The sequence below is a fragment of the Engystomops pustulosus genome, chromosome 1, assembly GCF_040894005.1.
Source record: "Engystomops pustulosus chromosome 1, aEngPut4.maternal, whole genome shotgun sequence".
NCBI lineage: Eukaryota > Metazoa > Chordata > Amphibia > Anura > Leptodactylidae > Engystomops > Engystomops pustulosus.
In genome coordinates this window covers 212,626,914-212,650,482 of record NC_092411.1, presented here as the reverse complement: position 1 = coordinate 212,650,482, position 23,569 = coordinate 212,626,914, and the positions used below count along the sequence as shown (strand labels likewise).

At 42.2% G+C, this 23,569-nt stretch overlaps 1 protein-coding gene across 1 annotated transcript in view; it reads right to left on the bottom strand.

The window, feature by feature from the left end:
• COL25A1 (collagen type XXV alpha 1 chain) overlaps window positions 1–23,107 on the bottom strand; it is a 311,581-nt gene extending 288,474 nt beyond the window's left edge. The window contains exons 1-2 of the mRNA XM_072119318.1: window positions 22,612–23,107; window positions 12,480–12,549 (exon numbers count right to left, since the gene is read on the bottom strand). Coding sequence (XP_071975419.1) covers window positions 12,480–12,549; window positions 22,612–22,908 — 367 coding nt within the window. The 5' untranslated portion in view covers window positions 22,909–23,107. The remainder of the gene's footprint in view (window positions 1–12,479; window positions 12,550–22,611) is intronic.
• Window positions 23,108–23,569: the final 462 nt, after the last annotated feature.

Below are 23,569 nucleotides of genomic sequence, written 5' to 3'. Positions count from 1 at the left end.
ACAACTCCTCACTAAACATCAGAGAGTTCACTTACCTTAACAACTTAAGAAGAAAATAAACAAATCTGCGATTGTATGGATAACAGCTCACAGCTACAAGAAATAAGAATTGCTTTTATTATCGGGATCATCTACATTGCACTCTGGTTTTCTGTCCTAAGTGGTTTGGCAATTTCATATTCAACAGGAAGCAATTTAGAAAAAAAGTAGGATCCTGCAGAGCAAGAAAGGTGTGCAGATGGAAACCGTGAGATTAATATGTATAATGCTATTTCCACTGTACAGTACATGAGTTTAACCACTTGCCATTTCTAAATCTGCTTTTAGGGAACAAATAGTATATATAGGAAAGTGTACATGTACTACATAATAACATAAAATCAGCCTGTGACAATATAGCTGTATATCCTTCTATCAACACAGTCCACATTTTAGCACATTACCTCTTTTAGATGCAAAGGTTGCACATTGTTCTTATTCTCTGCATTGTAATAATGACTATTTTTTACACTATAAAGATAAACTGCAGTTTTTAACATCGAAGATATATGTTTTGACCCTTCGATGTCTCTCAGTTTTGGCCTCTAATCAAATCTCCTTTTTCCTTTTTTTCTCACTAACATTTTTTATTTTTCTATGCACATCGCTAATATTTTGTTAAGTGAGTACTTTTTGATAGTGTCCATTTGGGATGCCTATCATTTATTTAATGGGGTTAACATCAGTAGGCCTGCAGGCCTTCAATAGGCTGCTGACTGCCATGGCAACGCATTGGCACCCTATGATCATGGTATTGGGAATGCCGATCCTGGAGGAATGGCCCTGAGAACTCTAAGACAATGGGGAACATTTACTTACCCGGTCCTGTCAGGATCCCTGCTGTGCGTTGTCCGATGATCATGGACTCTGGCGCAATTCACTAAGACCCTGTGCCCAGTTTCCTGCATGTGTCTCCCCCTGCTCAGGTCCGCCGGAGTTCACCTTCTTCTTCCTGGTGCATGTAAGTGTAGGTCTTGCGACACAATGTTAAATCGCATGCAACACAATACCCTTCTAAATGCCTGTCCTGGCGGCGTGATCCCTGAAAACCCGGAGGAAATGCGGCCGCGGGACCCTTCGTAAATAAGCTCCAATCTCTCCAGTACTTATCACAGCATCAAAGGTGTTCAACAGTCATGATCAGTGTTAATACCAACCGTGACTCTTGTGTCAGGAGTGCGGAGTGCACAGCTTCCTCATTGTGAAGCTGTCCATCTGTCCTGAAGGTGCCGTTCATATTCACCTCAATGCACACAAATTGCTACAATAAAAAAACAGCTGATTGTCGGGGGTGCCAGATGTCACATTCCCTCGGATCAACCTATATGACAAATCTATTTGTGAAATTAATGTCCAAGCTCATTCTACAACTTTGTAATCATCACCATCCTAAGCACATTGCTTTTATCTGTTGGCTGCACTGTATGAAGGGTTGTTTTTCGCAGGACCAGTTGCATTTTTAAATGTCATAATTTTTGGGGGTATATAAAACTTACTTAATTACTTATTAACCATTTCAGTGGGTGGAAGGGGAAAAAAGGAATTATGTCCTAGTTTTTTGGTTTTGAAATGTGGTGTTAATATTTTACCTTCATTCCAAGTAAATTTCAGGTTTTTGTTATAGTGTGTGTTTCTATGGGTTTTTCACACTTTTTCAACTGTTTTTCAATAGTTTCCATTTTTCAGTCCCACCAGGGACACCATCACATTCTGATCATGTGTTTGCCTTGTTATACTAAGTAACATCTAAGGGGTTATATTTACCATAATCTTAGCACAAGAGGTTTGGAAGAATATGTGCTAAAGGATGCTACTATAAAAACGTGCATGTATTTTTTTTGTGTTTTTACTTGCATGTATTTCCCTTTTTATCCATGTATGTGAAGAGGGGACTTCAGAAAAACACCACCTTAGGATATAAGCATAACTGAAATTTGGAGCAGTAAGAAAACATAACGGTACTGTAGTAATTTAATGATGGAACATTTTACATTTCCAGATAATAACTATTCAAAATATTTTCTTCTCTTTCTATATACACAATGAATATAATTGAGAAAATATAGTGGTTTTATATGCACAAGATGTAGGACTCAAGTGGAGAAATATACAAATAGAAAATAGCCCAAAAACAAATTAGGAACAGGAATTGTTGTCATTCTTCCTCTATGGTGCTATATTCATTTACACCTAGAAAAAAAAAATCAGCAGGATCATTTCTCAGTATGTTGCAGGGATTAAAATGATGGCTGACTGTCTATATGTAATCCTAACCACAGGTAAAACAGCTGAGAAATAAGAAATTAAAAGGAGACTCCCTGCACCCCATCACTATGTCTGCTCCAAAGAATGCTGATCCTGAAGAGTGAGTAGTCACAAGTCACAAGTCACTCAGTAAGAGAACATACGCTATTGCACTTGTATTATAGTATAAATCAGGGTCACTACACATTAAGCAGCAGACCACTGGAGGCAGCACTGTTTCTGCTTGATTTTTTTACTGTATAGAGGAAAGAGGTATAGGTAAAGCTAATTCCTGATGTAGAGTTTGGCTGAAGCCAAAAGAAATGAGATATGAACAGATGCCCATAGCAGCACATAGACAGTTCAACCAAAGGCATAGTTGGCATGTGCGGGCATAGCACTACATAAGATAGCAGTTAGTTTGGGTAGTTAAATTGAGGAAGTCAGTATTGATTAGATAGTATTCATTTTAATTTGGAAATGAATAAAGCAGGTAATTATTGTAAACTTTGCAAATATCTTATTAAAGGAAATCTACCATCGTAATCAAGCATGATAAACCAGGGACACTTGTCCATACTGCAGATTCACAGGTTGTTACACTGTGCGGGAGCATTTCCTCCTATTTTAAAAGTTGTATTTACAAGAATGGAGACCGTGGATTGCAAATATAAGGAGATTACTGCAGTCACGGTGCCTGGATCTGTGAGTAAGTGTCCCTGGTTTATCATGATGGATTTTGAGGGCAGATTTCCTTTAATTAAAGCATCTTCTCTGTGCCTTTCTCTACTTTTTCTCCTGCAGTGAGAAGTATATCTGAAGTCCTTCTGATGTCCATCTACTTCAGACAGATAAGGAGAGGAGTCTAATGATATACCTAAAGAATATTTCGCTTGAAGGAAATTCACCAAGCAGGGAATGTATAAAAAGTTTACTCAGACACTTTATCAGATTCCTCTATCTATTAGCTGTGAGTAGAGGACAGGACAGAAAACAGATTTAGACAAACTGCTTGAAGGGAATTTATCTCCACAATTTAACTACCCAAACTAACTGCTTGGTTATGTAGTGCTATGCCCACATATGCCACCCATGCCTTTGTTTTTATTTCCCAGCTGATCCATTCATGCCAAAACTTCACATAAGAAATATGCAAATGAGGTTGAAGTGATAAGGCAGAGCCCCTCTGCGTTCTGGCTCCATATCCTGCTGGACCCAGTAGTACCAAAGCTGAACCAGGAAGGAGGAAAGAAGGCACTGGGTGAACCGAGGCCCTGTGGTGCTCTTCTAATGTCTCCAAAAGCACTTCAGCCTCATTTTCAAATTTCTAAATTAACGTTTTTGCACAAAAGGAGCAGCTGGAAAATAAAACACAGTTATGGGTGACATGTATGGCCATAGCCCGACATAACATAACAGTTTGTATGGGTAGGTAAATTCCACTTAGATTACGAAGAAAAACAGAGGAAAAGGCAGGATACAGGTACATATTTCTTTAATATAGTATAATACAAAGTATAATACTAAATTACCGTACTCAATTTTCTATTCTTTAAATAAACAATAATTTAATATTAGCAGAAATGTCTTTGCTAAAGCAAAACCATTTCCATGAAAATGCATTGTAATATGAAGGTAGTACGTTATAGATTTATATGATAAGATTTTCTCCACAACATGCAGCCTACAGGGTCACATCTTCTCTGCAGACCTTGTGTTACCATCTTTCATATAAGAGTGATCAGGGCTTTTGATTTGGGGCACCTAAATGTATAGATAAGACTGTAAATAATTACTCTGTACAGAGCAGCGTAATCTGTGTGCGCTATATCAAGGAATTATTATTATGTTGTTTCATTTTCAGTACCATGGTACTGCTCATCAACGAAACAAAATGTAGGTTATTGGTACATATATGTGACCATTGTCTAGCTTATTCCTAATGAAAATACCACATGCAGTGACATCTGGCAGTCACAGCATATGACATAAGTGCACAGTACAACCCCTGGCATTCCATCATGTGTCTAGAGAGCTGTATATACACCTTATCTGTAACGCACTGCTGGGCTGCTCTATAAAACAGGGCTTTGTCTGGAATAGGGTTTGCAGGTATACCATATGCAATACGTATTGAACAATTGACAAACAATCATCTATTGTGCACCAATCTAGTTAACAGGTGTCTCCCAATGGCTCCCCTGCCTCTGCACTTCCTTTATTCTAGTATTCAATTTAACTTTCACATGCCTTGTGCTAATCTCTAAGGCAACTAGATACATGGAAACTCCAGACCAAGTTTTATAGACATTAGCTCCTTTTTCTAATGTACATGTTATACCTGGAATGACTTCAGGAGATATAAGTGTGTCTGTTGTCAGCCCAAGAAGCTAATGTCACACTACACAAATGTGGAAAATTACCTTGATCTTTTTATTCAAATTGCACAATTGTGAGAAATATAATGAGACAATGGGGGAAATGTACGAAACCCCACTGGCGGTGCTGGATACATAAGAGGACTTGGCCTCATGAAGTATTTTGCTGGGCAGCTTATAGGAGGAAATAAGTGCATTGCCTTTGCAGTTTGCAGAGATCACAGACCACAGCAGTGTGTGACGGGACTCCCCCAGTGCTCAAAGTCCTGAAATATAATACAATCCTGAAATCTAAACGCATTTTTCACAGTCCTGTTTCGACTAACATCACACACAAATGTATGGTTATACAGATCTCCAGGTCTGCTACCGAACACCTTCTGCAGATTTGTATGGACAAAACTGCTGGTAGACTGCCTGCATTATGTATATAAATATTAACTTTAACACCTTATTGACATTTGATGTATGTGTACGTCACATTCACACTGCCGTGTGGGGGATGTATATACGGAGTATATACGTCCCCAATTGACGGCAATAGGTGCACTGCGCCGTACAGGCGCTACCGTTCTGTAGCTGGGAGAAAGATAGGACATGTCATGGGAGTCAAGGGTTTGACATCCAAGGGGTTAAGTCACAGTGCAACATGGGCATCGCCATCTTTAATCTGACAGCCTGGACCAAGAGATCCATGGCTCCCATAGCAGGTTTTGCGTAGCAGGCTTTTTTTTTTACAGATCCAGTAATTTTACAATATACTACAGTAGTGATCAGACACCTCGGGTTCTAGTATCCAAGGGGGACTAGAAATACCAAAGTATGAAAAAGGCAACATAATATGGCACAACAAAGACATTTTTTACTGATAAAGGTTTACATTTTTAAAAAGCTATTAAAAACTTAGGAAACCTATATAAATGTTGTATCCTTGTGACCGTAATGACCCAAAGAATAAATTAGAGATGTCATTGAAAGTTGTAGAAATGAAATCAATAAAAAAAACATAGCATGTGTTGATTACACTATTCAAGTCCTCAAATGGCTCTTAGTTGTGGCTCTTATTTCCTGTCTGTATGATGGGGGCTGGGCAATACAGAAAGTAGCCACTGAGAATGATAGTAAAACATTTTAGGAATATCAGTAAAGAATTGTGGAGCATGACATTAAATTCACACAGATAGCTGGAGCTTTATCATTGCCAAATAAATAGATCACTCTTCCATCATCTACCATCAAAATCCATCATGATAAACCAGGGATGCTTATTCATAAATCCAGACACCGTGACGTTGGTAATCATCTGGGGTATTGGACGTGTATATCCTGTGTGTGTGGTATGTAGGCTATATGTCTGTATATATGTATATATGTGATGTATATATATGCTGCAATATGTGTCTATAAGGTACTGTATGTATGTATGTATATTCTGTATGTAGGTTTTAATATGTGGTATGTATACTATTTATGCTGTCTGTGTGCATATGGTGTCTATATGCTGTAAGTATAGGTATATAATGTATATGGTATATGAGTGTATAAACGTGTGATATTATAACTCACATTTGTGAGTGTCAAAATATACATAATAATAATATAGTCACAGCCATTACCCATTGCTCTCTCTCTCATTGTTTCAGCAAAGGATTGTGTAAAACTTCCTACTGCCCCTGAATAAGAAAGTAAGAGGGGCTATATACGTCTGTAATTGAATATTAGCAGACAGTCCCCAAGAACTAGTTCCATATCAGCAGCATGTTTGTAGCAGTGAGACCTGCCAACCAGGTATAAGGAGGCAGGGAAGTGCAGTGATATATCTGCATATACAGGAACTCATTACTATGACTGAACTCATATCAGGTAAGTTGTATATAAGTTGGCAAACATTTTTTAATGAAAAGGAACCATTTAGGGATGTAACTGTATTTTTTGGGTGGGGTGATTTGCATGGTAGGTTCTCTTTAACTGCCTTTTCCCGTTAAAGTGTAATTCTTACCACAAGTGTGAAGTAGGACAGACCAATGGATCACAGAGTCTTGCCTCTGTAAAAATATACAAGGTACAACCTGGAGAGTTTTGAAGCCACAACCCCTTCTTCACATAGGAACTTCCCAAATCAGCTAGGATTGCTCTGAAAATGTTGGCGTGTAAAGGAGTGGAGGATAGAAGGTTTACTATAGTGCTCATGAGATTCAACTGCCCAGAAGCACAAGGGGATCATGAGCTGCCATTTGCAGAGTTGTGCTACATATAAGGAGTTAAGACACATTTCAGATCTAAAACCTAATTCAAAGTAGACCAATAGACAAAACATTTAAAAAGAAGGTTCACATAAAACGTGCCATAGGTCCTTGTACTGCTCCGTCACACGTGTGATATGAGAGGAATCCTCCATTTTCTTGTAGCACTATATAGATATGTTTTCCCTTTGCACAAGGGTAGACACGTTTGCCCAGCACATCTGCACACATTTGTTTTTAGTCGGTTATCCTGGTCCACTAGGAGAGGGGACTCCAGAAAAGCAATATATCTGGACCTAGGGCACAGTGTTATTTATTCTTCATAAAAATACTTGTATGTATTTGGCTCACCCAGTGTTTCCCATTTCCTTTGTTCTCAAATTGTCATTATATTGCCTGTTTGAGTGGGTTTGCGCTAGAAGTACTTTTTTAAATTGAGTGTGTGGTGCCAGCTGCAAGTTAAAGGTTCACATCTAAAACATATCTACGCTATCTAAGCTTTCAACTACCTATTGGTTAGGACCAGAATAAATGCTGGTAAATAAATCACATTACAGGACATGCTGAACCTATAACTTTCCCCTCTATAAATGCTGATGTGTTTTAAATCAGCTCAGTATGTTTCACTATTATCATCTCTTTAGTTCCCTGCTTCTTCTCCATACATTAAAGAAAACTCTCTCAACACAAGCCCCTTTTCTTGCTGCTTCTATTAGCTGTAATCCTATTTAAGGCCAGTGTTCCAGACAGGATCATCAATCCCTATACTCACATCACCAAGACCCATGCAAGTGTTTGGCAGGAGCCCAGTGATTCTGACATGACGACTGGGTGCATCCTGTACGTGCGAGGATGAGATATATATGTTTTCATGCGGAGCGGGAAAAGGAGAAATTTGTGCAATAAAGACACAGAGGGTGGGCAATGCTTTTAGCTCTGGGCTGTTCAAGAGATAATGTAAGACGCATGCTTACAGCTCAGCCGATTAGCAAGATTGCAATACAACCTGGAATGCAAAAAAGTGGAGTTTTTCTACAAAAAATGACTGCTAAATATGCCTACAAAATTTTAGCAGTCTCACTAAACAGGTATGAATAACGTAATAGGTTCCATATATACAAGAATTCTGACAGAATCAATATCCGTAATACAGACATGTGTTATTCTTTCCAAATAGATGAATAATGGAGCAGAGCCTAAAATGCAGGATGTAGACGTGGATCAGTATGTTGATGCGTGATATGTTCCCAGATTCACCTCTGTCGGTTGATGGATTAGTAGATAATAATGATTACGGTAATTCTGGGAATTACGTAGTATTGAATTAAGTGCTAAATTTTTTTTTGGGGTCCACAAAAGATTTTATTGAACAAAATTGGAAGTAATGTTGAATCCAACATAGAAGTACAAACAACACCCGGATATGCCAAGCGTCCCAAGTAGTGGGTGGTAGCAAAATTACATTCCGTTATGAGAAAATATAAGAAAATTTGACTTCGCCAAATACTTCACACCGACAAATAAAGGACAGTGTTTTTATTAAAGCATTTCCATTTCTATGTCTGACCTAGCAGTTTTCACTCAGGCCACTAAGCAGGGCCATTTCTACCATTAGGCACGGGCCTGTGTCTAGATCATCCAATTATGAAGGGGCTGTCTTTCAAATCATTTTTCTCCCATTTAGAAATTTTCTTAGCCAGATTTCTGCCACGGACGATGTCTAAACTATAGAAGCTGAGGTCCAGAGAGACATAGTATGAAGGAGAGAAAGAAATGGATTTATACAATATATAGGTAGGACACATAGTGGTATGGTCTTTAGGAGTGTAGGACAAAGGTTATCATGATGTATAGGGGAGGGGGTATAGTGGGGTTATATGCTGTATGGGTTGTAGCACATTGGTGAACAAGAGAGGGGGATCATCATCTATGGGGGTAAACGCAGTGATAGTCCTTAGAAGCAGAATAACATATAGATGATGTCACAATGTATGTACTCTGCTCCCTGCACAATGAAAAGTTGAAATGTAAAGTATTATTTCAGAATGCTTGGCCTATACATGGCTTATGAAATTCAGTATGATTTGTGTATTGCCGGTAATGTGATAACAAAGCCGACCTGATCACTGCCAGCAGGTCCAGGGCTGCTACTTCAGCACAACTCTATAAAATGATGTCTAGTGGCAGCCAGGCAGAAAAGCAGAATTCCTTGTTACCAATCTATCAAGTAACCCTAGACACATGGCACTTTTATTGTACCCAGCATCATCTTATGCAAAAAATTTATTCACGTAGGAAACCTCAAGTCACAAGATGCCAAATCTACTGCAGGAATAAAAAAAAAAAAAAAAAAAAAAAATCAAGCTCCGGTTACTTCAGCGTTTCCCAAAAAAATTCCTCGAACTAAACAGATTGTGAAAGCATAATACAACAGAGTTTATGAAGATGTTAGAAATGCCGCAGCCTGTATCAGTGAGCATATAACCGCCAGGAAGAGTCTCGACTAATCCAGCCCCAGCTAATATAATGTATTACGTTTCCAAGCCGGGCAGGATGGGATGGCTCTGCCAGGGGTATTGTGGAGCGGGAGCCAACTGTCACAGACTGCTCCATTCCTTGGGGCCAGTACTCTGTCATTCAGGCGGCATTTGTCACAAGTCAGCTCCACTGCCACATGCACACAGGGAAAAAGAGACCCCCAGTCCGAATTCCAGCCCTAAACATAGACTTTCATCTCACACAAGAGCCCCGGACTGTCATTCATCAATCCTTCCCACACAATGCTGCTGTGTACGCCTGTAGCCGCTGCTGTCAGAGGTGATCTTAGCTATATTACTCCACTATAAATTCTGAGTACATATTCAGTCTTTATCACCTGGGTCAGCAAATTAAGTTGAACAAGAACAACTTTTGCTCAAGGCTGAGAAATTAATCAAAGAGAAATTAAACACAACAGACAGGGGAGCAGGAAGGGATGCAGGTTATGCCTTCATCTGACTTCATTACACTTGCAGCGCTCAGCAATTTCTCAAATCCGTGAACACGCAAATTGATAATTGATATAGGTTCACTCGACTGAAGCGTATGAGTAGAACTGATAATGCAAGCGCTGCTACTAACATTTCCCTCCTCCACCGCTTACTCAGAAAAATAAATGGAGGAAATATGCTCGGACCAAATGGAAGAATTGAGAATATTTTTGCAGAATCTAATCTCCAAGTGAAGATACCATATACATACAGGGAACCTGTCACCACATTTGCACATATACAGCCGGTGGCAGGTTCCTATAGAACCATATTCACTTACTGACGCCCTTCTTTTAGCTAAAAATTGTTTCGCTTACATCCACATAAATCACCTTTTATCTTACATTACCTGGCATCAGAGGGTACTTGTCCTGCTCATCCGGCCCCTCCCATCTAATCCTACCCATGCTTTACGCCTCCTTACTGGTCACAGTTCATGTCATGTGACCGGAGTGACATCATCTCAGATCCTTTATGCTCTTAACAATAGCAAACTGTATGCCGTGCAAGTATCTGACCACATGAAGTCACAGCAGCCTCCATGACTTCTACTCCTCTCCATCCTGCATGCAGGCTGCGGTGATTTCATGTGATCACATACCTACAGCGCAGTTTGCTATTGTTAGAAGGCTGAGAGACCTGCAATGATGTCACTGATCACATGTCAGTAGAACAAGGCACAGTGTAAAAAAGTTAACACAATATTTCCCATCTGTAGATAGAGCTTTATATGTCTGTAGTTGAATATTAGCAGACAGTCCCTAAGTACAAGGAGGCAGAGTAGTGATTTGAAGAGGCTGTCAGTCAGAATAATAGGGTGTAGTTCAATGCCGGCCTGAGAGAGAGAAGAGTCACAGATACCAGAGATGAGTCACAAAAGCTAATTTGCATATCAGAAAAACATCTGTAATTAAGGTACAGGGTCCCACTGGCAGCTAATTTTGGATGATATGGAGAGGACTAGTAACCCTTTATCAGCAGGAATTGCTAGTCAGGTCCTCTTAAGTGTTGTTTCACTTTTCATCTAAAGGTCTGTCAAAAGTCATGTACAACAAATTTCCCTCACCTTCAAATTCATCTTATGTTTTGTTTACTAAAACTTAGGAACAGATATAACTAATATGATGCTGCATGTAATGTGCCATATCTCTCTGTTTGTCTTTGATATCTATTTAAAGGAAGTCTACACCACTTGTCAGAACTGTAATCTGCTGGCAGAATGTTACAGTGCAGTGGTGGAAAACATATGCATGGGTGCCAGTGTTGGCACTCAGATACCTTTTATGTGGGCATGTTGGCCATCACCCCAGAAAAGAACTGGGGTGAGTTTGCCAGAAAGAACTCAAGGTTTCCTGTAGTAGTCCCAGGTAGCAAAGTGGCCAACTCTATTTTAAAGAAACTCACTGCCTTGGATTATCATTGTAGCAATTGGAGCTCCTGCCCTGGATCCCCCGATTCCTCCTGTTTTGGGGGGCCTGGAGGGATTCTATAATGATAGTATAATGGTAATCCATATTTCCTCTCCTTCTTTCTACAATATTGGTGTCCTCAGGACACCATTTCTGTTGAAAGCTGTGGCAGAGCAGGGAGTAATAAGTAGCTAGTAAAAGTGCCATGTTGAAGTTAGGGCAGTCCATCTCTAAGAGGTTCACCATCACTGAAATGTAGATACACTATGGTGTTTCTGGGAATTTCATATTTTAAATCATATGCTAATGCGGTAGTTGACGCACCCAGGTTGTTTCCTTAGCATCAGGAGCACTGCTATTCCTACCCGCACCACTACCTTCTCCACAGGAAGTCAGTCCCGTAATAAGCATGTGGCAACTTTGCCAGCAGATTAAAACATTTGGTGGAGGTGGAAGATTCCATTTAAATGGGAAAAAAGAAAGAGTGTGCTTTTTTTTCAAGAAACAGCACTACTCTAACCCTTAGGCTACATTCATACGGTGTGTGCCCGCCGTACTGAAGCATGGCGGGCACACATCAACGTCGGGGGGAGGAGGAGGGGTGAGCGCTGTATGTGTAGGGCGCACGGCGCCGTATTCAAGAGAGAGGTATATTAAACAATGAATGATGCCAGTACAGCATGGTAGTAGATATCCTATTCCAGTCCCTTTCTCAGGGTGAGCCATTTTTCTACAAATTTAGATATAAAGAAAGAAAAAGAAATACATTTTTACAATAAAAATAAATTACTACATAAAGTAGAACTTAGATGCCGAATCTCATTATTACACTATTATCATACAGATCAACAAAGCAAATTTCAACAAAGATATAGAACAATAAACTTATAAAACCAGAAACCAATTAAACGCGGAAAAAAGTAACTCTGAACTCAGAATAGGGTGAAACTACAAGTAGAAAATGAGTTTCATCATTTTTTGCTGTATTCAGCAGCAAACAAATCAAAAATGAGCCCACAAATGACTTTTGTTGTCCGAATGTCAATGTGTTTTTGGCCTATTAAGCTGCTCGGTGCCTCAGCTGGCACGTCAAGGCTACTGAGGGCACGGAGATGTCAATCAAGTGGTCACATTTACCTGCTGGGCAGTTACACTCCGCCGGAGCTTCTCTTGAGATTCGGATTTTCGCCATGTGTTCATATGACCTCTGCAGGAACAAAAAGAACAGGATTTAACATCTGAAATTAGAACATGATGGATTTAACAGGTTCATCATGAGAACTACATACATATATATATACATATAAGGAAATGGGACCTAATATGCAACCTATTCTTACATCAATGAGCTCAGTCATTTAACTGTAAAATCCTTGAAGGGAATAGGATGGGTTCTAGGAGTTCTTCCATGCTAACCAGATTAACACACTTATAATGATATGGAAATATACCATTTTATATTCTCAGATGGATGTATTAAAGGCAGCAATAATTAGTGCTGGGATTTGACTAAACCACATACTTTTTTCCACATAGCTTATTGTAATCTGACCTAAAAATGGACTGCCTGGTGAGAGACTAAATTCAGAAAGAATATTACTGAGCATATTACTACTGGATGACTTATGTTGTATCATAGTGGACAAAGCTGTAGGGAAATAACGATTCTAACGATATTTATCAGAACCTGTATGCCAGTTTAATGGTTACAAGCCCTGAAATAATTGCAATTCCTTGTGAAACACCAGGAATTGCGATTATATCCCCATTTATGCCACTTCCACATTGAGTAGACATAGAGGGATGTGAAGGGGCAGCGTGAGCCGCTGTGGGCCATTCCTGACCAACGCATGTGCACTCGCTGTAGCCTGTGACCATTCAGGCCTTAAAGAGAACCCGTCATGCAAAATAACGCCCCTAAACTAAATATATTTTCATAAACTGCCATTAGAGAGCATTGCCTCTATCCCTTTATTGTCCCTCTACATATCTGTAAACCTAAGCAATGAGGTCCTAAAGCTGTATGCAAATGACCTGTGAAATGTCCAATGAAGCATTAGCATATTCAAGCTGTCCACTCTATTCATGAGTGGGAGGCACAGACACACCCCCAGTGCATGACTGACAGCCTGTATAATGATGTGAGGCTGTATAATGATGTGCTTCCTGGTCCTGGTGGCCACGCCCCCTGCAGCCTGTGTGTGCATGTGTGTGTGTTTAGGAGAGATACAGCAGCTCCAGGTAGCCATGTTACAGCAGAACATGTCAGATTCATGTGTAGCTCATGTCTGTGTCTCTCACCTGTATATTAGGAGGATGCAGCATGTCAGCAGATGCAGCAAACACACTAGCCATGCTTTACTATACATTACACACAGACATGAGCAGGGGGAGCAGAGGGGAGGGGTAACAGGGGTGACATCACTGCCTCTGACCATGTGACCAGCCTCATTTACATAATAAAGAATAGATGATTTTACAATGAATAATGTATGAAATAACTAGATAAAGGCTGGGATGGATCCTTGTGAGCTGCTCCAACAGGTAGTAGTGACAGGACAAGTGACACAGACCTGATGACAGGTGTCCTTTAATGGTGACAGGAGGGACCTGGCGTAGCCTCCTGATGTATACTGCACAGGGGAGGGTTGAGGCGTATATCACAATTCAGTGCACATAGTGCCGGTGTATGATAAAGATCTCCCCTAGGCTTCATGCACAAGGACATGTGCAGCAAAAATCCACGTTGGAATACGACATGCTGTATAATTTGGGGTGTGGCCGCTCGGCACAGTGCAATGAGGAACATGCATCTTCACACCATAACCATGCACAATAAAAAGCTATGGAAATGTGAGCTAGCCGCAGGCTTGTATGCATAAGGCCTTAGTTTATTTAATCCAACATCATGTAGCGACAAAGTGTTGGCTAGGAGTTGTAGCAGGATTGTTCACTCTATACCCCCAAGTGATGTCTAGTCAATCAATATTAAAGATTCCAAGTTAGTTCGTAGCAGAGTCCTTGGAAGTAATAATGCCTACTAGAGCCATGATAATGCTATAAGGATACTTTAGGAATACATATTCACTTATGAGGTTTTCCTTTGTGTTACTCTCTCATTATTTATCAATTCTGCCACATTTAGAATTTTTTCCAGCTTCCTAGTGAATTGGATTGGATTTGGATAAAGGGAACCTGTCACAACATTTGCACATATACAGCCAGGGACAGGTTCCTATAGAGCTCTAATAACTGACTGACACCCTTCTTTTAGCTAAAAATTGTTTTGCTTCCATCCACATAAATCACCTTTTATCTTATATTACCTGGCTCAGCAGGCCCGCCCATCTAATCCTCTCCATGTCTTATGCCTCCTTACTGGTCACAATTCTTGTCATGTGATCAATATTTTCCATCTGTAGAGCTCTATATGTCTGTAGTTGAATATTAGCAGATAGTCCCTAAAGCACAAGGAGGCAGAGCAGGAATTTGAAGAGACACAGAGCTGCCACTCAGAATAGTGGGGCATGGTTCACTGCCAGCCTGAGAGAGAGAAGAGTCACAGATACCAGACATGAGTCACAAAAGCTAATTTGCATGTGTCTGTAATTAAGGTACATGGCCCCATTGGCAGCTAATTTTAGGTGATATGGGGAAGATTTTGTAACTCTTTATCAGCAGGACCTCTTTAAATGGTGCTATTAGAAAGTAAAGTTTGTCTTGCAGTTAACAAGACCTCGTAGGTCTCTGTCCTTTGGAATGCAGTGAGTGAAAAATGTAACAAAAGTGGGCTGAGCATTATGCGGTTAAAGTTGCTCATATGTTAATATTTTGTATCTTTTAACTGAGTTTATCAAATAGAAAAAGCATAACTACAATGTATAATAATTTTCAATATAATCCCACTGCAGGTCTTTATTTATGTGGCTTGACCAACACACCAATCATTGTTGAACTATGACTTGTGACTTCATAAATGTAGCATTGCAAATGGCTGTATAGATAAGTGAACTGAATCTTCATTACTAGTCACTGGCTTTGCAAGATCAGTTTCACCCAGACACATCCTCTCTTCCAGGTCAAAATGCGGATCAGCCCACAGTTAACATTTAGTAAGATACGGGGTTACATGAGCACTTCCATTTAACAAGCAGATAAATCAAGTGTGAGATAGAGAGGGCAGTAATCCTAGCGTGCTGGGTCATCTAAACATTCACTTTATATCATGCAGTGATAACTTTACAGATAGCCTTGTGCTGTGCTCCTTGAGGTGAGACATGCCACATAGCGAGTGTCAACTGGAGCAGCAGATATGGCAAAGTGCAGGGCTCAGTGACAGCTGCCTGCTCCCTCTGTAAGAAGCAGGGTCTGACTCCACTACTGATATGTAAGCTCTGCAAGGGGGACATTCATTAAAACCAGCATTTACAGTAATAATTGAGGCAGTGCAGAGGGTGTACCATATGCTGCACCTTTCCTATATGAGTAGACTAGTACAATCAACAATATACTCTAATTCAGGGCCCACATTTTGCACTGGGCCTCGACTTTAACTTATACCACTGACAACCTACCTTCAGCAACTGTCCCCCCAGCAACTGTGTTAAAGTACCTGGATTATGGAACATCATAAAAGATCCTCCTTACTGACCTCCTTACTGGTCATACTGCATACCTCCCAACTTTTGTGGAGGAGAAAGAGGGACAAAATGGCGGCGCGCGAAGCCACACCCTAGCCACGCCCCCTAACCACACCCCCTGGCCACGCCACTGCTCATACCTTCAACGCATCCACTGGCACCAATGTATATTTATGTATATAATTGGGGGGCATATTCCACTCCCCCTAGACAACGAGCATGCCCTCCTAGACAACGAGCATGTCCTCCCCTAGACAACGAGCATGCCCCCCCCAGACAACGAGCATGTCCTCCCCTAGACAACGAGCATGTCCCCCCCTAGACAACGAGCATGTCCCCCCCAGACAACGGGCATGTCCGCCCCCAGACAACGAGCATGCCCCCCCCTAGACAACGAGCATGTCCCCCCCAGACAACGAGCATGTCCCCCCCAGACAACGGGCATGTCCGCCCCCAGACAACGAGCATGCCCCCCCCTAGACAACGAGCATGTCCCCCCCAGACAACGAGCATGCCCCCCCTAGACAACAAGCATGCCCCCCCTAGACAAGGAGCATGTCCCCTAGACAACGAGCATGCCCCCCCCTAGACAACGAGCATGTACCCCCCCCTAGACAACGAGCATGTACCCCCACCTAGACAACGAGAATGTACCCCCACCTAGACAACGACCATGTCCCCCCCTAGACAACGAGCATGTCCCCCCCCCCTAGACAACGAGCATGTCCCCCACCTAGACAACGAGCCTGTCCCCCCCTGTGGCTGCGTGCCCTTTTTTGTGTGTTTGTGTTATTTTTGTCTTCCAGGACCGTGCCTGCTGTGGACTGCTTCCGATTCGAAGGATTACATCGATGACCGACAGTTCTAACAAATAAAATGGTCAACGAGGGTGTGTCTGCGTTTTTTGTTCAATAAAATTTTCTGAAAACGGTGTGATTATTTATTTTTTTGCGACACTCTTCATAGTTTGCCGTAGTAGTGGTGCCGGCTAGATGACGGTGCTCATTACTAAGGGCTGGCCTTAGTGTTTGCCTTAATTTTTTTGGCAAATTTACACTAACGCCCATACCATTACCCCGGTACCCACCGCCACCAGGGGTGCCGGGAAGAGCCGGGTACAAACCAGTACCTGACCGTCTATAGATGGTCAGGTGTTGGGGCGGCTGCAGGCTGTTATTGTTGCGCTGGAATAGCCCCCTAACAGTGACCTATCCCAGCTCAGTAATGGCAGGCTGCTGCTGCTTTTTTGTATCAGGCTGATTTGAAAAATAGGGGCACCCCATGCCGTTTTTTCTTCAAATTTTTGACAAAAATATGCGTGGGGTCCCCCCTTTAAAGGGGGAAAAACGGCATGGGGTGCCCCCTATTGTTCAAATCAGCCAGATACAAAAAAGCAGCAGCAGCCTGCTATTACTGAGCTGGGATAGGCCACTGTTAGGGGGCTATCCCAGCGCAACAATAACAGCCTGCAGCCGCCCCAACACCTGACCATCTATAGACGGTCAGGTACTGGTTTGTACCCGGCTCTTCCCGGCACCCCTGGTGGCGGTGGGTACCGGGGTAATGGTATGGGCGTTAGTGTAAATTTGCCAAAAAAATTAAGGCAAACACTAAGGCCAGCCCTTAGTAATGAGCACCGTCACCTAGCCGGCACCACTACTACGGCAAACTATGAAGAGTGTCGCAAAAAAATAAATAATCACACCGTTTTCAGAAAATTTTATTGAACAAAAGACGCAGACACACCCTCGTTGACCATTTTATTTGTTAGAAATGTCGGTCATAGACGTAATCCTTCGAATCCGAAGCAGTCCACAGCAGGCACGGTCCTGGAAGACAAAAATAACACAAACACACAAAAAAGGGCACGCAGCCACAGGGGAGGACATGCTCGTTGTCTAGGGGTCAGGGGTAGACATGCTCGTTGTCTAGGGGGGGGGGAAATGCTAGTTGTCTAGGGGGGGGACATGCTCGTTGTCTAGGAGTCGGGGGGAGACATGCTCGTTGTCTAGGGGGGGGAATGCTCGTTGTCTGGGGGGGGGACATGCTCGTTGTCTAGGGGGGGGGGCATGCTCGTTGTCTTGGGGGGGGACATGCTCGTTGTCTAGGGGTCAGGGGGAGACATGCTCGTTGTCTAGCAGGGGGAAATGCTCATTGTCTAGGGGGGGAAATCCTCGTTGTCTAAGGGGGGTACATGCTCGTTGTCGCAGTAAAGGGGAGGGGTCCTATGGAGCGCAGTAAAGGGGAGGGGTCCTATGGAGCGCAGTAAAGGGGAGGGGTCCTATGGAGCGCAGTAAAGGGGAGGGGTCCTATGGAGCGCAGTAAAGGGGAGGAGTCCTATTGAGCGCGCAGTGAAAGCCATAAAAAACACATTTGATATTTTCCTTCCCGCTTCCCAGTACAGGGCCTGGAATATTTAATACTGTCACTAGGAAGTATAATTTGTTACGCAGAAACAGGCCGCACACAGCTCTGTACGTGGAAAAATAAAAAAGTTATTGATTTTTGAAAGTGGGGAGTGAAATATGGAAACGCAAAAATTGTTCCGTCAGAGTAATGGAGCAGGCGGCCGTGTATGACCATTCTGCTCCATTACCGTCATAGAGCGATGACATGGACCTTATGTGGACCCCAACAGACCCCTTGTTTTCATGATCTATGGGGGTCACATCACTGAAACCCCCACACATCAGCAGGTTAAGCCCTGTCCTATGGATAGGGCCTAACTTGTATTTGTGGGAAAACCCCTTTAACCCCTTAACGCTCTGCGCCGTAGCTCTACGGCGCAGAGAGTATAAGGAGTGTATGAAGAGGGCTCACGGGCTGAGTCCTCTTCATACAAGGTGGGGGGTTTTGCATGTTGCAGAAAACCCCCACCGCTAATAACCGCAGTCGGTCATTGTCGCCGGCAAAGTCTTTTTTACGATCGCTGTGCCCCCGAACGTCATCGGGGGCGGCGATCGTTTGCCGTGGTAGCCTCGGGTCTTCTTTTGACACGAGGCTACATGGCTTCTGCAGGTTCGTTACAATGAGCCAGAAGTATTGCAGTATATGGTAGGAGCGATCTGACCATCTAGGGTTAATGTACCGTAGATGGTCTAAGAAATAGTGGAAAAAAAAGAAAAAACAGGTTTTAAAAATAAAAAAAATTTATAAAATATTAAAAATTCTAATCACCTCCCTTTCCCTAGAACGGATATAAAACATAATAAACAGTAAAGATCACAGACATATTAGGTATCGCCGCGTCCCAAAATGGCCGATCTATCAAAATATAAAAACGGTTACGGGCGGCGGTGACCTCCGAGGCGGGAAATGGCGCCCAAATGTCCGAAATGCGACTTTTACACCTTTTTACATCACATAAAAAATGAAATTAAAAATGATCAAAATGTCGCACAGACCTCAAAATGGTAGCAATGAAAACGTCGGCTCATTTCGCCAAAAATGACCCCACCCCCAGCTCCGTGCACCGAAATATGAAAAAGTTATTAGCGTCAGAAGATGGCAAAAATTTTTTTTTTTTTTTTTTTGCACACATGCGTTTAATTTTTGAAAATGTATTAAAACACAATAAAACCTATAAATCCGGTATCACCGCGATCGCACCAAACCAAAGAATAAAGCTGAGGTGTTATTTTGAGTGCACAGTCAAAGTCGAAAAAACTGAGCCCACAAGAACGTGACATGTGCGGTTTTTAAAAAAATTTTTTCCACATTTGGAATTTTTTGCAGCTTCGCAGTACACGGCATGTTAAAATAAATAACATTACGGGAAAGTAAAATTTGTTACGCACAAAATAAGCCCTCACACAGGTCTGTACACGGAAACATGAAAAAGTTATGGATTTTTGAAGTTGGAGAGCGAGAAATGAGAGAAAAACCCTGCGTCCTTAAGGGGTTAAGGGATTAAGTATATGGTACAATAAAAGCAGAATAGAAGGGCACTGGGGGGGTTAGGGGTGGGGGCAGGGGGTCTATGGAGGAAAGTGTTTAACCCTTTAGCTGCTGCCTGCAGTCACTGTAGAGTACCTGTTATCACACTGCAGCAGCTGCACACACTCGGCTCTGCTTCATCAGACGAACTTCAGTGAGGAGCAGGAGGAGGTGGGGGCAGGGAGCCATTGATGTAGCAGAGCTGGAGAGCTCCTGCCTGCACGGAGGATGATCCCCTGGGGCTGCTGTGCAGGGGCAGTGCAGAGAACATGACACTCTGCACTGCTCCATCCATCCATCCATCCATCCATGTGCCTGCAAGTGGCAGCCTGAGGACAGGGAGGGCTCTGCCTCCCAGGGGAGGGGATGGGGGAGGTGCCGGCTCTGCAGCAGACAGCCCGGGAGCTGGAGAGGAGGAGGACGCTGTACCCCGCCCCCTGGCTTCTCTGTATCCTGAGCAGGACGGGGGCGGGACTCGGGGGCGGGACTCGGGGGGGGCGGGACTCGGGGGCGGGACAAAACGGAAAAATCCGTGAAACCGCAAAAAAACCGGGACTTTCACTTAACGGTCCGTGCAGGCGGGACAAGGGTTAAAAAACGGGACTGTCCCGCCCAAAACGGGACGGTTGGGAGGTATGATACTGGTCCTTTCTCTCATTCCTTACTGGTCATTTCAATACAGTGTTCAAAAATTTATTTTGGAATAAAGCTAAATCTCCCACAATATAGAAATACATCATTGTGGTCGTGACAGTGTCATAGATCACCGGTAAATGAAGCTTTTGAGTCTGAATCCCCATTACAGGTTTCCTGTGAAAATTTATCTTTATAGGAGCTAAAATATAGGGGGTATAATTAAAATAATGCACAATTGCCTACTATTGGCACTCTATTTCAGTAACAAGATCCCATTCCCCCTGTAAGAGTCAGTGACCACTGAGACCTGTGTTTGGGCCATAGGGGTCCATAAGATTATCACAATTTCTTGTCTGGTCACTATGAAAGTAGAAGAAACATTGGCCAAATATAAGGTTGGGGTGCAGAACTAAATAATATATTAGTATGGATAATTAAGGTAAAATAGCTTCAGTTTAATGTTGTTTATAGCGCCTATAGTTACTAGAAGGGGCGCTGGAGCTGTAGTGATAGCTAGCATCACATTATGACATGTCCTCTCCATTCCTGGATTACTGTGTACAGCACCTGACTGCACAAGGAGATGTCATTTCTGTGTCTGCTCTGCCACACTGCTAGAATCATTCCCTGACTATGTAGGTAATAACTATACAGGACCAAACTATTATTACATAGGCTGATAAGAAACAGATGGCCATGTGGTGCTAGGCACACATGTTGACTAGAGAACCAAAACTCTGAAGGTTCCCAATTTTATAGGGGATTGGCAAATTGCAGGGACTCCAGGAGCGGAATGAACCATAACTTTCTAGCTTACATAGTTACTATTATATGATAAATCACTATGTATAGTGCACTATGTGAGTTTGTCAGTCTAAGTAGATACAAAAAAAAGATAAATAGATGAAAAGAGAAATATAAAATAGACATTGTAGATGTTGTAGAACTATAAATAGATACCGTAGATAGAAAGTGTTTCTTGTATTTAAATAGATAGATGAAAACTGTAACTCATTCGGATCCAAAAGATAAGATGTAGGGGTGGGTTAGTGCAACATTTCATTACATAAACACCTTTTTCAGTCACTGAAGCTCTGCTCTGAAATAAACTCCCCCTGCATCATGTCTTTTGGATCTGAATGTGCTGCCTCTTTTCCTAAGAAATGTACACAGGCTTACAGCCTAAACCCCTTCCCTTGCTAGGGGTCTGGCTGTGCTGCAGTGGGCTTTCTTAAAGATGAAAGATATGTGCAGGTAGCTACAGAGATAGAGAGTTAGCAAAATACATTACATAGACTTAGACATGTATAGATTTATGAATGAGAATATTTAAGAAGTTTAATCTTCTCTCTTTATAGGCTAGTCTAATGAGTGCGTAGTAACTACAAATGGACATGTCTGATCATAGATAAGAACACTTACAGCACTGAACACGTATTGCAGTAACACTGTTTGATGCTGAATCTGGGTCCAGTGTGTCATATCAGCTACTATTCACACCATAAAAATAAAAGCCCATTCATCCTACATGTGGAGCTCACTGATCTTGGACAGCCTTCAATAATCATAGACAATCTGATACTATGCCAAATCCCACCGATTCATAGAGTGTACTACTGATACAATATTACCTCCTGAACTACTGTACATAACCTTTACCTAAAATTTAGTGGTGGTTTAAGTATCATTTTCACAATTGCAATATGTAAATCACCCTCAAAGTCTGGAATTGCATAAGAGGACTTTAACTATAGTCTAGAGCTTGCAGGCTATCAGATCTGATCCAAAGTCAAGTGTGGGGAAGTATATAATAAATGCTTACAGTGAAAATCCCTAATCGTTTGCTTAAAGGTGTTTTTTTGCTGTTCATACAGAGTACTTATTCTATATCATTAGTTGTTATATAAATGTCTGTGGGGATCAAAGCTTTGTCAACCTTCTGCAAAAAAATTAAAGGACAGTGGTGCCCCTCTAAGTCTGGTACTCAGCTTTCCCACTGACTATATCCTATCAGAAGCATCTTACAGGCTCCTGATCAGAAGAGAAAGTCTCCACACCTGGGATAGCAGCCGGTCCACCTTCTCTTGTACTATGGAGTTGAGCTGATCCACAGATAATCCAGGCACATGGAAGATTTCCCCTGACTTGCCATGCTCCATTGCCCACATCTTGCCCTCCAGGTCACTGCTCCTTACATTCAGGTACACACAGGATGCCAATGAGAAAAGAGAGAGCACCAAAGCCAAGGCACTGGGCAAAGTCCTGCTCCAGCTCCAGGATCCATCCCTGGGCTCATCTCTGCTCCATCCCTGGTAGTGGGGAGTTTTATTCCCAGTATCTCCCTTCACCAACATCTCCTCTGTCCTTAGTATCTATAGAATGAATGAGGAAGATGGCAGCAGGCGTGTAGCAGGGACACTAAGCTGTGGCGTCCATACACCGCGGGCTGTGTGACAGGACGCTGCAGGCTCTTGGCACTTGTTGCGGCTCTGCCTGTGCTGTGCTCCCGGTGACTGGAGCCGTGTGAGGCGGCAGCGTGGTGTAGTGTGGCTCCTCCGCCCCCTTGTGACTAGACTCAAGCTGCTTTCTTATTCGTCAGTTTCTTATTCAGGGCTGAAGTTGGTTTCTTATTCAGCAGTTTCTCATTCACATAATAGGTATCTTTGCGAATTTAGACGAAGAATTTATCTTATTAATAAAAACATGTTTCACTGAGCTGTTAGGAGGTGAATACATTTACAATAATCAAGAACAATTACAACGGGCACAAAACTGGTCATCCGGGTGCGATTTATAGGGTTAAATACGTTTTGGACACTGATTTTACACTGCCAACATACAGAGCAGGGCTGCTTCCATCAAATCACTTATTGGCAGCATGGTCCAAAGTGGTTCTGAGTATAAAACTGGCATCAAAGTAAGTAGACTAATACTTGTACTGACTTCATTAAGTTACAATTATTATTAAAGGGTTACAGAAGTGGGTACACACATGTTTTACCTGGCCAAAGTAGT